Source organism: Cynocephalus volans, chromosome 1 (assembly GCF_027409185.1).
Source record: "Cynocephalus volans isolate mCynVol1 chromosome 1, mCynVol1.pri, whole genome shotgun sequence".
In the NCBI taxonomy this organism is placed as follows: Eukaryota; Metazoa; Chordata; class Mammalia; order Dermoptera; family Cynocephalidae; genus Cynocephalus; species Cynocephalus volans.
This window is the reverse complement of record NC_084460.1, coordinates 272,738,573-272,755,547: the sequence shown is the minus strand read 5'-3', so window position 1 is coordinate 272,755,547 and position 16,975 is coordinate 272,738,573. Positions and strand designations below refer to the sequence as shown.

At 40.6% G+C, this 16,975-nt stretch overlaps 1 protein-coding gene across 2 annotated transcripts in view; it reads left to right on the top strand.

The window, feature by feature from the left end:
• PLEKHM3 (pleckstrin homology domain containing M3) overlaps positions 1 to 16,975 on the top strand; it is a 169,253-nt gene that overhangs the window by 14,098 nt on the left and 138,180 nt on the right. For both annotated transcript variants that reach the window (XM_063108411.1, XM_063108420.1), the window contains exon 2: positions 6,424 to 7,352. In XM_063108411.1, coding sequence (XP_062964481.1) covers positions 6,743 to 7,352 — 610 coding nt within the window. In that variant the 5' untranslated portion in view covers positions 6,424 to 6,742. The remainder of the gene's footprint in view (positions 1 to 6,423; positions 7,353 to 16,975) is intronic.

The following is a 16,975-nucleotide window of genomic DNA, read 5'->3' as shown; positions in this document are numbered from 1 at the left end:
CAGGGAGAGCCCCTGGCTGCTGCAGCTATGGGACGTAAGGGTGGATGGTGTAATGTGCTCTAGAGATGATATAGAAAACGCATGTTGTGTCCGAAGGCAGAATGCTTGGAGGGTGCCAGTTAAACCTGATGGCTGGCCGGGTGCCATATAAACCCGAGAAAAGAGTGACTGAGTGAATGCAGCTGTGGGCTAATGCTGCAGAACTGCCCAAGACTGTGAGTGAATAGCCCGTGTAAGCCAAGCTGATTCAAGTAATTCAGGAGCCAGGGATGGGGCAGCTAGATGCTAATAGCTAAGACAATGAAAAGGCCCTGAGGGTGTTTCAGAAGTTTGGGAATCCATCACAGGCCCTGAGGCCTAGAAAGACTGAGTTGTCCCAGAGGACAGACCTGGGGCACTGCTGCCCTTGGCAAACTGCTCCCTGTATCCCAGCCACTCTGGCTGGAGCAATCCTGCCTTAGCACCTCTGAAGAGCAAAAGCTTGGTAGCGTTCAGGTTGTGTTAAGTTTACAGGCCAGCAGTATGTGAGAGCAGTGGAGGTGTGGCAGCTTCCACCTAGATTTCAGAAGATGTATGAAAAAGTTGGGGGACTCAGGTGGAAACCTGTTGCAGGGGTGGAGCCGCTGTGGAGGTCATCTGCGGAGCAATGTGGAGCAATGTGGGGGTCGGAGCCCCCACAGAGAACCCCCACTGAGGAAATGACTAGTGGAGCCAGGATGGTGGGACTGCTGCCAGGACCCCAGAACTGCAGGGCCACTAGTAGCATGCAACACAGCCTTGAAAAGCTGCAGGCACCAGGGCAGCTAAATGGGCTGCATTTGGCGGAGCTGTAGGAGCAAGGTTGCCCAATGCTTTAGGGGTCCAGGTGCCCCAGTATGCTTAAAGTTTGCCCTGTTTGGGTTTTGGATTTGTTTGGGGCCTGTTTTTCCTTTCTGTTCCTCCCTTCTGGAATAGGAATGTGTACCCAATGTCTGTCCCACTGTATCTTGGAAGTAGATAAATTTGGTTTTGTTTTTACAGGTTCACAGCCTGAAAGAGTTAAGCCTTTGATCTCAGATGAGACTTTGGACTTTGGACTTTTGAGTTGGTGCTGCGACAAGCTAAAGACTTTTGGGATTGGGATGGAATGTGTAATATGTGAATGTAGGGTTGTCTATCCTCTTTAAGGCAACATCGCAGAAGATTCTGAATGCATAGATTGTAAAGCAAGAGACCCTGAAGGGGTGGAATGTTGGGGAAATAGAATAATTTAATCAGGCCCTCTCGTCTGGGGGGCTGGTTGGGGGTGGTGCGGTGCATTCTTTGTAAATGAGTTGTGTGTGGATGGAGTTAGTGTGTGTGCATAGTGCCACGGCTTGGCTGGCATCTACTGCCTCGGATGGCCACCACCACATGCAGCCATGCTCTCCAGGGCTCCAAGGACCCTTTTGGCCAGTTACCTAGCTCATAGACCTGCGTGTGAAGGATCTGGTAACCCAGCCTGGCATCTGAGGGGTCTGGGGACCTAGCCTGGTGTGTGAGGGGTCTGCGGACCCAGCCTGTAATGTGAAGGGTTTGTGACCCAGTCTGGACAATGGGCTTGAGGGGTGTGTGAGCTGAGACTCAGCCCTAGCTCAGCAATTGGCCCAGTTGGCAGGATTAAAGGCAGGTAAAAGAGCACGACAATTGGCGACGTTGGCAGGGTTCCGACATTAGCCTAGGACTACAAGTCTTCTCTTTATTAAAATCTGGATACAATGTAGACATTTAATGTTCCCTTCAAGCCTATGATGATGGGATTCCATCTGTGTTTCTAGCTATCCATTTCATTTGAAACCCCCCTAAGGTCTTTTTAAGAGGCCCACACTGGTACCATTTCCTTGTCTGCTGCTTGTGGCATGCCTGAGCTCCATCAACATACTTACATTGTCTTTGTGACAAAGCGCCATACAAAATCAGAACCTCTTGTAGCCTCTTGGTCCAGAAAAGTCATTTTGTTAGGGTTAGATCCTCTTGTTGTGGATCCTTCACATTATGTAACTCTTAGGAAGTTCTCAGTCAGCTGTGACCTTAAACAAAGTGAAAAATGTGTGAGAGTCACAGGTGCTGAACATTCTTGTAATCACCATTGCTTCTCATTTTTGGAAATGGGTTGAGAGAAACAAGTTATCCTAGATGTTTTTGGCATTGCACTTTTCTTCCCAGTCCAGCTGCTTCTAAAAATACATGGCCCCAGACACCTTCAGCACTCATTAAATTCTGATTACAAGTCATTTAGTCAAGTGGGAGGAAGTCAGTGCTTTTACCATCCAGCTTGAGAGAACACGGCATCTCTGTGTATCTGGCTAGTATTTTTACTCATACATGCCTGTACCTCTGTGTGGGAGGACTGCCATATTCATCCTGTTAATTAGCCTTGCCTAATGAGCGTATAAACAGCAGATTTCCTTGTTAGAAAATAGCAATACACTGATTCTCCATCCTGTTGTATTGTGATGCATGTATGGGATTCTTTGGGTTGAGCTCTTTTACTACCACACGGACAAATAGACCTCAATTTCTCAATCTTTTAAATAAGGGAAATACCCCTTTTTACAGAAAGAGTATTCTCTATAAATGTAAAATATCTGCAGGTCCTGCATTCGGATGAAAAGTAGTGTATTATAAATAGTTGGCTGCTGACTTTGCCTTTGTTGGGCTGACAGATCTGTCCAGGGAGAGACCAGGAGCACGTGGTTGTTGAATGCATGAGGTCCAGTGGAGTACTCCATAATTACACAGCAGTTTACATTTTTAAAGACATGTTGGAACAGCTACCTAGTGAATGATCCACATGCAAAACAATCTGATATCAGCAACTTCATTGGACATAGGTAGCTGAGTAAGGCCCCCAGAGGTTAAATGGCTTGCCAGAGGCCACCCAGCAAGTGTGTGGTTGAGCCAGATTTAGAACATGGTTCTAATTAGCTCCTGATTTCCAGTTCTCTGCTGAGGCAAACCACAGCGCACTCACACACTGATTTTACTCAGTTCACTGTGTCAGAGGAAGGGAACTTTCATGTTTTGACCTGTCTGAATATGTTCTTATTTCTTAATTAATTTCAAAACCAAATGAGGCAAGGTAAGTACTCAATTATAGAAACTAAAGTTGACATCAGACATTGTAGCATAGTGAACTTGAGGGCTGTAGAACCCAGGGAAAAGATGAAATTCCAAAAATGAGTAAGGTTGGAAAATGGAGCCCAAAAGGATGAAGACAGAGATTATATAGGAGGGTAAGTAAAGCACTGTGCCTGTCACCAAGTAGCTCAGAGTTTAGTGTGGAATCTAGAGTGACTGGCTGATCATTTCAGTACAATGTGGCAAACCCAGGGTGCTATAAAAGCCTGAGCAATTAGGAAAGATTCCCCAGGTTGTACAAAAGCGTGGAAGAATAAAATGGCAAGGTAGGTGTTGGTCAAGAACTATAAATTGGAAAGCTGGATAGGTCATGAAGAGCCATGAATGTCATGCAAAGGAATAACAATGCATTCATTCAACATGTGTCCATTTACTGCCTTTGTATGTGTGTGTCAGGCACTATTCTATGTATTTGGGAAACATTAGTGAACAAAATAAGCATAAATTCCTGGACTTGTAGAGCTTATATTTTAGTAGGGAGAGAGAAACACTAAACATTATTAAATGAAGTGGTATGTTAGAAGACAGCAAATGCTGAGGGAAAAAGGGAACCTCAAGCCAGGTGATCAAGGTTAACACAAACAGTAGTAAGTCATTTTGGTAGTATGTATCCTTGATTTGATATAATGAGAAGGACACTTCACCTCTGTGGTCTTCCCCAAAACATATAACCCTTAGCCCTAGGCTAATCATGAGGAAAACATCAAACAAATCCTTAATGAGGGACATTCTATAAAATATCTGATAAGTATTTCGCAAAACTGTCAAGGTCATCAAAAACAAGTAAAGTCTGAGAAACTGTCACAACCAAGAGGAAGCTAAAAAGACATGTTCTCCCAAGCTGGATAGTATCCTGTGTAGAATCCTGGAACAGAAAAAGGAATTAGGGAAAAATTGAGGAAATCCAAATGAAGTATGGACTTTAGTTAATAATAATGTATAAATATTGGTCGATTAATTGTAACAAATGTGCTATGCTAATATAAGAAGTTATATAGAGGAAATTGGGTGTGAGGTATACAGGAACTCTCTGTACTATCATTGTAATAATTCTGTAGATCCAAAACTGTTCGAAAATGAAAAGTTCAATAAAAAACATCGCTAAGTGAAATCAAGAGTCCAGGGCAGAGATGTGTGTTATAATTTTAAATAGGATGGTCAGGGTAGTCCTCATTGAGAAGCGGACATGAACAATCATGAACAATCACTTAGAGAGTTTGCCATGTTGGTGTCTGGGGGAACAGCCAATGCAAAGGCCCTGAGGTGAGGACATGGCTGCATGTTTGAGAACCAGCATGAAAGTGCCCATTGGACCTCTTAATCTCTCTGGGCCTCAGTGTCCACTTTTGTGAAAAGTTAGAATTGAAAGGATCATCTCAAAGATTGCTTCCCTGTCTAACAGTCTATGGTTTTAGACCATGTGGGATAGAAGTGTTCCATAAGCCAGCAGTGCTGGCCATCAATGGTTATGTGCTTTCTAACCAGCCCACAAATACCTAAGCAAAGAGCACAAAAAGTATATTCCTAGATATTTTGATAATTTTTTTAAAAAAAGAAAAAAAGAATCACTTTGGAGGTGTTTATTCTCACTCTCTAGCATGAGTAAAGACTGAATTTGAAACATTGGAGAAGAAAAGGAATATCTGTAATCTTAGATGAATAACAATACTCTGCACCTTGGTGCCTATAAAATGGGAAACTTGTACTTCATGTTCATTTGAATTTTTAGTAAAGAAAGAACTAAAGATTTTAAGTTTTATTATACATTTCTTTTTCTCAAGATGAAATAGAAAAAATCCCGTGTTTCAAAATTATGGAAGTATTAAAACTCTGTTACACAATTCAAGAGACTGAAGGCTTACCTTTAGACTTAGGGAAAAAAAAGAAACGGCAGCTAGAAAAATGTTATAACATTTTTATTTCTAAAAACCCGTCTGTGCCTTGTCTCATGAAATGCTAACATAATAAATATCAAAATATATAAAAGTAAACAAATTGATAGTCATTGTCACTTTATAAGTGGTTAACCATAGAGTTCCTATGAACTGCAAACCTCCTTAATACATTTAAAGTAAATCTGTGCATACTAGTTTAATTTACATACATTCAGCAGCATAGATTGATGCTGTTGATTTAAATGCGATGGTTTAATGACCTAAGTGCTAAAAATGAATTTAATTAATCATAAAAATTGTGAAGGTTTTAAAAAGAAAGCACATCCATCTACCTTTGCAGCAACATATGAGGGTATTGCTAATTGCCTAGTTTTACCTACTTGTGAGTAGGAAAAGAAAAAGCTCTTGCCTAATTGTTTTGTTTATTTGTTTTTGGGTAAAGATACAAAGGTGTGTGTGACTATTGGGCACTTGAAATGTTGCTAGTGTGACTGAGGAACTTTGATTTTACTAAATTTAAATAGCCATTTATGGCTAGTGTCTACTGTATTGGACAGCTTCACTGTCAAGGTCTGCTCTAATTTGTCCTGGCCTTGGAAATCTGGCATTTCCCAGAGAGGGTGGGTTAGTGCTTATGTAGGATTCTTTCTGCCCAACTTGAGCTCTAAAGAGAGCAAAGGGTGAACTAAAATCTGCCACCCAGGCAATAACTTCACCTTAGACTTTTAGACACCTCAACAGGCTGGACTTGTACTCTGAGCCAATTCTGGAAGTCTCAGGGAGTTGGCAGCCTGAAACCTTTCAAGAAAACTGGAGGAATTCTGAAGTCCAGAGTCATCATTAGGCATTATATAATCTAAACCTAGGAAGCACAAGCACAGTAGCATTCAGGTTTAATAAAAGGGCAAAGCCTCCTTCTCTGCTTCTCTCTTTTACCTGTAAGCTCAACACATCATCAGTACTTTTAAAGTTTGTAAAAGGACTCAAGCATTTATGACTTGCCGACTGATTATGATACTGGCCCAGCCACAGAATTCCTAGTCTCTTTTACTTACCATTTTAGGTCAACATGTCAGAGATTTATTAGGGCCGTCTTTTCACAACTGCTCTCAAAGGCTTCTATATGTGAGTAAAAGCTATTGACCTTAATTCCCCTTATCAAGTGTTCCATACTGCTCTGTGTAAGTTACTAATACAAAGTGGGTAGTGATGTGTACTCCTGACAATGGAACTTCTGTGTAGGTGTTGTCTTCCTTTGTGCCTGACTGCCACAGAAGAGGTGTAGAGATAAGAAAGTAATTGGACAGATTTATGTGCTGTAGAATACAATGAACCATGTGCCAATGTTGTCCTATTTATTTTCTTCCAGGAAATCAAGGATTGGCATGGTATTGCTTTGACAAGCACTTCCGTCTTCACAGAGTTTTCACTGAGGAATAATCTCAAAGGAATATTTGTCTCCCCATATCTCTGTTATTGACCATTAGTAGATAGCAGATATTTTTAATGACTAGGAAAACATCAACTCAACCACCCTTGTGCTGGGCCTGTTCCAAGCAGCCAGATGAAGCTTTCTTCCAGTTGTTTCCATATCTCTGTTGCTGAAGCACCTCTCTTTGTTGGGTGAATGTTCATGAAGCCCTTTCCTGGACCAGCTTTGCAGGCTTAGGCCTCTTGGAGCCTGTGACATGGAAGCTTTGGAAGTGGATGATATCAGCCCGGCCTTAGAAGTTACTGAGGACTTCTTTAATACTTTTGACAGTAAGCTAGAAAAGGCTGTGCAGCAAGCAGAGGTTTATGGGATTCAGGAAGTCCCTGAACTGGTAGGGCATGAGGTACTCAATAATCTAACAGACAATGGTGCTATGAAAAATGTTGCCTCCCTGGGCAAGGGGGGCATGATTTGGGACCACTGTAAGAGTAGGCTCTTAGAAACCAAAGCTCAAAATGTCTTCCCTGCCAAAGAACAGTTTATGGTCCAGAGAGGGACAACCCCAGATAATCTTTCCTGGATGGAACAAAAGGAAGCGTCAACCTTTAATTTTTTCAATATCTGTCAGCGTCGGAGGGAAAGACCTCGTTCTGTGAATGACTTATTGGATGAGACCTCTACTTTCAAGCCGGGGCACACTCGATCAAGGTCAGATATTACCCAAGTGGACTGGAGGGTGGTCCTCAAGACCATGCCATTGCAGCAGCAGCAGCAGCAGCAGCCGTCTCTTCAAGGCCCTCACTTCACCAGGCCGCCTTTTCTGCTGCCCTCACCAAATAAGGTAGAAGATGCTCAAGGAAATACCGGTATGTTTTTATATCTGACTTCTATTGAACAATTATTAATTTTTCCTACATTTACTTCATGAGAGTGTCACTCTCTGATATCCACGTCTGGCTTTGCTTCCTCAAGATCCATCTTCCATTTATTTTTGCCCTGTACCTTTGATCAAGTCAACAGTCTTGTTATCTTAAGAGGTATTTAGTGAAAAGACAACTATGGTTAATTACCCCTTTCTAGTCTTGTGTGGTAGAATCAGAATATTCTCATTCCTTTGAACACTGCATGATACTGCTTATTCACCTCAGTAGATGTTATTAGATCACACATTGGACTTAGCCTTGTGCTGGGAAGGATTTAAAGAAGTATGAAGACAATCCCTGCCCTAAAGAACTTCTTATCTGGCTGAGGGGATCAGATATTAACATAGACCCAAGAAGGTACCCAGTAATTAGAGACTGCTGATGGTCAATTGAAATGTTTGTCAGGGAACTTTTGTTTTATTCTATATATGAATGAGTGGCAGCAACTGCCAGAGGACAGAGGAAGAAGATACTGTGGGCTGGGCTGGTCAGGAAGGGCTTGCAAGGAGACATGGAACTTGAGCTGGACCTTGAAGGACACTAAGATAATGGAAACAGAGTCACAGTAGAAGACAGTCAGGATTATGGTGTCAACAAAGGTGAGGAGATGGAAGTGCAGAGGAGAGCGAGCAGACCTTTGTGAGCAGAACAGAGGGTCCCATGGCAAGTAGTGGGAGGAAATGGTTGGGCAGGTTGGTTAGGATCTCCTAGCGGTGGGTCAAAGATTTCCTTTTTCCTCGCACTTTATACACATATGTGTGTACATGAATACGTACTCATGCACTCAAACATGAACTCTGTCTTCTGTGAGACATGACAAACCATCTTTCCATTTTCCCCAGCATTTTTTTCATGATAATCTCATTTATACAGGCTATCAATTTTTATATCTGATGATTCATCAATTACCCTGCTCAACCCTTAATTTCTTCTCAGTTAACTGGGAGACCATTTTTTGTATTTTACTGCTGCTTTAGTGTTACTTCAATCTCTATCATTGCTTGGTATTCTGTTAATACATTTAACATTTTAATTATAAAATTTAGTTTGTAAGTGTAACCTGAGGTAAGGATATAGTTTACTATGTCTATTAAGGAAATACATTGTTCCTGCCTATGAGGTGCCACATTATTTTCACATCCAGTTCAAATTTATTCTATTAAACCCTTTTTTTCCCACTCTAATATATGACTTGTAACTTCTTGTCTTCTCTCTTAAACTTTCACCAGTCTTCTGTAACATCTAACCAAGGGTGGTAATCATGGGAGTAAAAAGAAAAGGACATTATAAAGCACAGGAGTTGGTGACTGATTAGATATTAAAGGACAAATAAGCTGCTGTGATCCCAGTGCCTGGCAGAATGATAGCTTTGCCTTGAACTTGTGTATGAACAGCTGCTCTCTTTGATTAGCAAATAACCTCAGTAGTTTTTTAGTTTCTTAGAAGTCACATGGATTTTTATCACTAAACCACCTTAATCATTCAAATTCCCTGGCATAACCCATATTAAGGGGATGTCACATTTCCAGTTTTATTTTTCCTATCTTGTTCTGATTGTAGGTGCAAGAACCAGACCTTCCTTAGGTTCTCTAAAGCCCTGAACTTCTCCCTTGAGTGTTTGATAGACCATGATGATTATTTTTTAATTCTCAAAACATGAATATTAAATTATGTTTAAATATAAGTACTGAGTGGTATTTTGAAAACTAAATGATAACAAATGGCCTTTGTAGATATTGATATAATATATCCTGGCTGCCTTTTGGTCATCCATGAGATACACATCCTAGTGGGAATTAGCAAACTTGGGCAAATGGCATGCCAAGTTTCTGACACCTTTTCTGTCATACTCTGGAGAGCAGGCAAGATAGATCATGTTTTTGTTTCTCACCAGGTGAAGGGCAGGGACAAGCAGTGGCCACCCATTCTTGGGGTGGGAGTAGTGAGGAGGAGTTCTAGATGCGTGGCTGATCACCCACTCTGATGGTTGTGATTGTCTCAAGCATTTGAGGAGGGGTGTGCCAACATCCAGTTGCATACTATCTTTGAATAAAGTTTACTTTAAAACCTTTGAAATTAGTGATTCAAACTGAAGATAGCCTCACTGTTTCTCCTGAGGAATATGTCAAAAGCAGGGGCAGGCAGTGTAGTATCTTACATAGAGCTGGAGATGAAATTTGGGGTCAGACCAGATCTCTTCCTTGAGCTGCAGGCTTGCATCTGACTGCCTGGTGAACAGCTCTGTTAGAACATTCCATAGGTGATTCAAATTCAAAGTGTCCAAAAATGATCCATAATCCTCCCATCTCCCACTCCTGCTATTCTAAGAATTAGCAAGCGTCTATGAGAGCTGGAGGCTCCTCAGAAGAAATAAGATTTAGTCATATGGGTTTCTTTTGATGAGATCAGCTTGGTTTTATGTGTAGTCCTGTCATTCTCTTACTTTTGGACTTTATTGCGGCATAGCCTTGTATTTTCTTCAGTTGATTTTCAGATTTTATTCTGGCCACTTTTCTGAGCTCACTCTGAATAGCTCAAAGACTTCTCAGGAGTGGTTCTTCTCCTACTTGTCCACCCTTTCCTCCTTTTTTACCCCCATCATCCCCACTCCTTCCTCCCATTACCTTCAGTAAGTAAGACCTCTGTGTCTGTTGCCTCAGTTGGCAATGAATAATTGGGCTCTTGGGCCTTACTGAGGATAAATGCTGCTTTGGGTATAAAGCAGATTGGATTCTGGTATAATGAGGGCAGTGGGTACCAGGGTGTTGCTATACCCCAGCTGTTTTGCTAATAGGCAAGCCTGACTGAAGAAGGCCTTCTGGCCAAATAAGGTAGCACATTGGTTAGAAACACTGACTCTAAACCTCAGCTGCTAGAATTTCAAGCCTTGCTCCAATACTTACTAGCTATGAAACATAGGGCAGTTTTCTTAATCACTCTCTGCCTCCATTTTTTTTCTTGGCCATAAAGTGTGGGGTAATAGTAATATTCATCTCAATTTCTTGTGGGCATTAAATGGGTTAAAACATCTAAAATGCTTCTTAGAACTATGTTCTACATATAGTAAACACTTAATAAAAATTTTAAAGATTTAATGATATTTTTGTTATTATTACTACTTGAATTTTGAAACTCATCAGTGAGAGTCAAGGTGACACTAACAATCACTCCTTGTTTTCCCTGGCACTTTCTCTTTCAGAAAATGACCTCAGAGAAAATTTCTTGGATTGAATTGGCCATTCTGCAATAGATCTTCTTACAGTTATTAACTGGTTTGTTAGGAGAAATAGACCATTCATTCCCTCTCTCATTCTAATCTGTAATCAACTGTTTACTGTCTTCTACACTAGAGTTTATGGTCACTGATGGAAGGTGGTCGTTGTTTTATCTTCAGTATCTAACTTAGTCCTCTGAATATGTGCTCAAAAAAATTTTTTTTAATGTGAAATGAATGTATTGTTGCTAAATTAAAAACATCAACTTCATTAGCTTGTTTGTATCTTTCTAGAAAAAGAACAACTCTACCCTCTTTTCTGAGGGCCTCACATCATCATTTAGTATTTCATACCTTGTGCATCTACTCTGTGAAGCTCTTTAGCAGCAGTGAAAAACGGTAATTTGCTTTTGTCTCAAAGGCTGCCCTGTACTATCCTTGTGATAAGAGAAAATCAGACACTTTTGATTTTCCCTCCCTGACTGTATTCACTTTTCCCTTCCTGACTGTGTGTGGCTTATAAAGTGCCCTAATGTTGGAAGAAGGTTGTCCTGGCCTTGGAGGTGTATCCAGATACCATCTCAGGTTCCTGGATTGCAGAGGCACAGGTTTGATTCCCCTTCATAGAGGAATCTGACTACTTACTGTTTAGTGAGCACAAACCCTGGTTAGATCATTGTGGTTTTCCCTTCAGTCTTTCTGAAGCTGGCAATCATTTGAGATAATTTTGCATACTTCTTCAACTTTTCCCTGTTCCCTGCTTGTGTTTCTTCACAAAAGATTATTGCTTTGGATTTGAAGATTACTTCTTTCCTAGAGTAGGAGAAGGATATATGAGAGCAGAATACATGAAACAGATTAGTAGCCTAATTATTACTATCAAAGCCAGTGTCCAAACACCAGGTGTGTTTGTCCTCAAGGTACATGAGAGAACCCAGGTGGAAATAGAGAGAGGAATAATAATAATAAGAGCAGTAGCTAATGCTTACTTTGTGCACTATTTTGAGTGCTTTATAGGTAGCAGCTTATTTCATTCATCTAGCACTCTTGTGATGCAGGTATTTTTATTGACCTCATTTTAAGGATAATGAAACGGAAGCACAGATTCCTACCACTAGGAAGGAGTGGAGCCTCTATTCCAACCCAGGTAGTCTTCCTCAGAGGCTATGCTCCTAACCACTAAGCAAGGGCCTTGCCCTTACTTTGGAAGCCAGTGGTTCTCAGTCTCCACAGCTGTCCACTTTGAAAGCCTTATTGGCAGTCAATCCCTGTGGGAGTAGTGGGTGGGAATCAGTGTGGAAGAGACAGACCTGGATAACATTCATGGAACTGGTTAGGAAAAACTGAGGCACATCAAAGCTATCGAGCTAAGCAAGGATTGTTTCCTGCATTTAACATAGTCGCTGAAATACGTGGGCACAGAGCTGGTCATAGTTCTTTAAGGGACCAATGAATGGGCAAAAGGAAGACTGTAACTTTGTTTTTCACCCTCTTGAATGTTAGCCACACAGAGAGCTGAAGAGAACCAATGCCTTGGGTTTGTAAGAATGGAACAAAGGCCATGGAGTTTTGCCCCATCTTTTGGCTGACTGACTGACAAGCCTGTGAATGCATTCTAGAGATGGCAACAGCTCAGGCAGAGGCAGAGCTAGAGTCGACTTCTTAAGAAGGAATGTCAGCTATGCTAGTGAACAAAGGGTACTAGGTCAATGGAGTGCGGCTTCAATCCCACCTAGTTAACACTATCTACATTATCTGAGGATTGGATAGTAATGTCAAAGGTAGGTCATCAAGTGATGAGAAGGAATAGGTATGTGGCAAGGTGGCGGCAGAGGCAGTTATTTCTAAAGAACATCAGAGTAGGTGATGGACACCAAAGTTCCCTCAGGGTCAGCTCATTTTCTTACTGCCACACCACTGTTTGCAATGCCTTGGGAAGTTATAGCAAGGTGTGACTGGGAACTAGTCCTGAGGAGGGCACTGATGCCATCACCAGAATGGCTGATTTCTAGTCCTAGCACTAACCTTACTTCTGTTAGGACATGCTCTTGACTAGTATCGATATTTAACCCTTATTCCCTCTGCATCACTGTCATTCTGGTCTTGTTTATTGAGTACTGATATAACCATAGCCACCAAGGAATTTTCCATAGGATAAAGAAGACAGGGTCCTAATACCAGGAATTTACAATCCAAATATAAACAAATCTTAAGGCAAGAACATGCAAAGTCATAGGAGCATGTGGACATTAGATATGTTATATACATGAAAAATAGGCTGTGTACACACAAGCACACACTTATACCTATACGTATAGACACAGTGAAGGAAGATGAGGCTATATGGAAAGAATACTCAACTAGGACTTGAAAGTGTCTTATCCCAACTCTACTCCTAACTCACCATGCAGGTTTGGAAAAACCACTTAATTGTCTATTGCCTTCGGTTTATAAACCCACTGAGGCAGGTTAAATTATCTCTACGATCCTTCCCAACTCTAAAATTATATCATTCTAGGGTGAATCTGAACTGACCGTGACTCATGGTTGTGTGGGAACTAATTACTATAGTCATATCAATAATGAAAGGTCATGATAGAAATGTAGCTATGATTGAAATTATTTAACACAAAAAGATTTCTTTGTGCTTGTAACTCTACTTCTAGATGAACTGCTGTTGCAATTTTTTAAATCAAAATTTTAAAAGGAAATCCTTTGCATTAGCTGTAGAGCTCTGAAACTCAATAAACTGCCAGAATCTAACTTACTGTTCCCTTCCTGACTGATCACATTTTCATCTGCTTGGCAAGGGCAGTGGTCAACTGGGCTTTTGTTTCTGTCACTTTCACTCTCTGGTGACCTGGTACCATTCCTATGCCTGTATTTCCTTGTTCTGAGTACTTCAGGTGAAGGTCTCAAGCAGAGATTTTCTTTAGGGCTAGAAAAACCATGGCAGTGTAGTTTCTTTATCACAGATTTTATGTTACTCTGTTTCAGTTCCCTTTTTCCCCATCTCTCACTTACAAAAAAAAAAAAAAAAAAAAAAAAAGCCAAACTTGGGACTTATACTGAGATGACTGCTTTTTCAATTATGATGTTTCTCAAAAACCTTGGAGCCAGTAGAGATGGGAATATTCCTGCAGGCTTAGAACAAGTGAGGTCACCAGGACATGGTCTCTTGCTGAATTTATGATTCACCCTTTAGCAAGATTAGTCAGTACAAAGAAGTTGCTAAAATAGGTCACAGAAAGTTGATTTTATATGGTCGTATAGTTTCCATTGGCTACATTATTGAATGTTGGCTTGTGGCAGCTATTTGGAAACCCAGTATGCCTCACTGACAGCCAACATTCTGATTCCTAACACCTCTATATGGGTACCCTTAAAATGAAGTGTCTGACATTTTTTGTGGTTGTTCTATTAATGTATTTTTTTTTTAACTAAGAAAAATTATGGTTACTAATTTTACAAACTGCTAGAGTTATCTTTCTAAAACACAGTCTTTTCATGCCACTCAGTTCTCAAAAAGGAACCATGGCTGCCTATTCCTTATAAAATCAAGTGTAAACTTTAAAAAGCATCCAGGTTTATAAACCTTATTGCCCACACCTTCCTCCACCCCAACTTTTCTTACCATTTTTGAATGTGCATTCACGTTCCTGGGGCTTTTGCTCGTGCTGTCTCTTCATCCCAGAATACTTTCCCTGCCCTTTTCACTTTCCAGAAATCCTCCTTTATTTTTCAAGGACCAATTTAAATGCCACATCTTCCCTGAGACCTTTTCAGATTTTTCTCAATTAAAATCCTTTTTTTTTTTCCTTTTGCTTTCTGTTCCCATAGCACATTTTATTCTTCTGTGCATTATAATTGCTTATCCATACATCTCCCACACTAAAGTGGAAGTCCTTTGAAGATATAAGCCATATTGTAGAAGACTCTGTACTGAACCAAGTCTGAGTATATGGAAGGTTGAAGTGTATGTATTGGTGCTTAGAAAATCAGGACAGAACAATTATAGTTTTTTTATTTCCAAAATGGAAATGGCTTCTCTTTGTTTCATCCTTAGTTACAGCTTGAGTCAAGTTGAATGAAATTTGTTATTATTAATACTGTCAATAAGAGTTGTCATTTAATGAGAGTTAACTTTACTCTTAGGCCTCTTCTAAGAAGTGTTCACCATTCATTGTCTTATTTTAAATTCACTGGACTTTACCATGATAGATGGTATTATCCTGATTTTATAAATGAGGAAACTGAGGCTTAGAGAAGTTGAGCTCATCCAAGGCCATACAGCTAGTGTGTGGTGGGGCTAGGATTCCAAGCCAGGCCCAACTCCAGAGACCATACCTAACTGATCTGTTATACTACCTCTCAAGCCTGAGGAAGTTTAGGACTCATTCCCTGCACTGCAAATAAGACACAGTCTGGAGGCTGGAGTTCCACTCTCACCTTGGCCACTATGTGGTATAACATTAGCCAAGTCATTTTGCTTCCTGGAATCTTTTTCCAAATCTGTTAAATCAGTTAGAATTCTTTCAGAAGCAAGTAATATAATACCTAACCAAAAGTAGCTTAAATAGTAAGGCCATTGTCATCTAATTTTTTCTCCTAACAGATAGCTATTGAACACTCAGTACTAAGTAAATGTCAAACACTGTATGCAATAAACACTTAATAAGATGCCCAGAGTAGGTGGTCCCAGGGTCATCAAGGATCCGGGTTCGTTCCATCTTTTTGCTCTGCTATCCTCAATACATTGATGATGTCTCTTCTTGCCCCTCATTAGTACAAAGTGGCTACAGCAGCCAAAGTCAGGAAGGGAAAGCAGGGCATCTCCTCTAGGTCTCTTTCTGAGAGGCTCCCAATAGCACCCCCTCAGTGGCCAGAACTGGGTTGCACGCTCACCTCTAAAGCAATCTCTGGCAAAAGAAAATGGGATTACTGTGTTTGGGTTAAACAAATCATGATTCTTTCTATGGGACAGGGAGGAGGCCACCATTCCTGAACAAAATTAGGGTTCTATGGGCAACAGCAACTGCCCAGATCTGCCTCAGATGGGGCTGGGATGAAGGAACTTCTAGGATTCCTTCTGGCTCTAAGTTTCTATGATTCTGTGGGTTGCCCAAAGATGCTGTAATGAAATAACATTTATCTTAAAACCTGGCATTGTAAGTATAGGAGATTCTTTTAAACTTAATTCCTATAGAGTAAAGAAATAGAAAGAAAAGCTCACCATGGCAAAGAGTGAGCATAGTTTGAAAGTTGATATTTGGAAGTATTTACTGGGTCAAAAAGTTCTACAATGGCTAGGGCTTACCCTTGTCACAGAAGGCAGAAAGCCTCTGCTTTTAAAGCCTCTGCTGTGATCTCCTAGTCAGGTTCACATTGAGAAGTGAAATTGACCAGGACTGTATTGAATTATGCTCTTATTACTGTTGCCCATAGCAAAGAACCTAGATGGAAAAGATCCCTAAATTGGTGTATCTAGCTAACGTGTAGCTAGATATGTTACAGGTATATTTCTACTAGAGCCTACACAGATAATCTGTCTTTTCCCTTACATTTATGAGGGGAAAATGAATGGATATCCTCTTTATACCCATAAAGAAAGGTTTCCAAAGGAGCCCTAGAAAGGATATTACTTGAGCCCAGTTCATTTCTACCAGACTAAGTTTGTTAACAAATATCTGTGGGATAGCATCTGTATACTATGTTGGCCCACGCTGTACTAGGACCTGTGGAGCACATTTAAAATATACAAGACACAGTCCCTTTTTGGTTTCTGTAGTATCATTCTCTTCGTGTTCTTTGCTATGGACATCTGTGGTAGTATCATGATTAATGTAGATCTCATTAATTTCATTTTTCTCATGTGCCTGTAATAAGGAGAACAGAGACCTAAAATTAGTTTAAAAAATTTTCCCCTAGTTTCTGGCCTAAACACAGTTGAGTACTATAACATGAAACAAATAGACTTGGAAAACCTTGTTATTCCTAACCTTGTTATTAAGGTTAGGAATGCAAAAAGAGCAACGATTGTGACCTAGAATGCCAGGAAAGTCTTCATTGAGGAAAGGGCATTTCTGCTGAGCTTTGAGGGGAGAACACCAAGCCAAGGTGAGAATACAGCATATGTGGGATAGTCGGGGGGCTACTCTGGGACAGGTGTGCATTTTGGAGATTAATGGGCTGAGGTTATGGAGGACCTTCAAAGTCAGACAAATGATTTAATGTGATATGTTTGGCAAGAAGTACTTGAAAATGTCTTGAGAGTCGAGATTAAAAGGGTATTTTGCAAGAAGTCTGGAAGTTGACAAGGGTAAAGTGTGATGTTGAGGTAGCCGGGACCTTC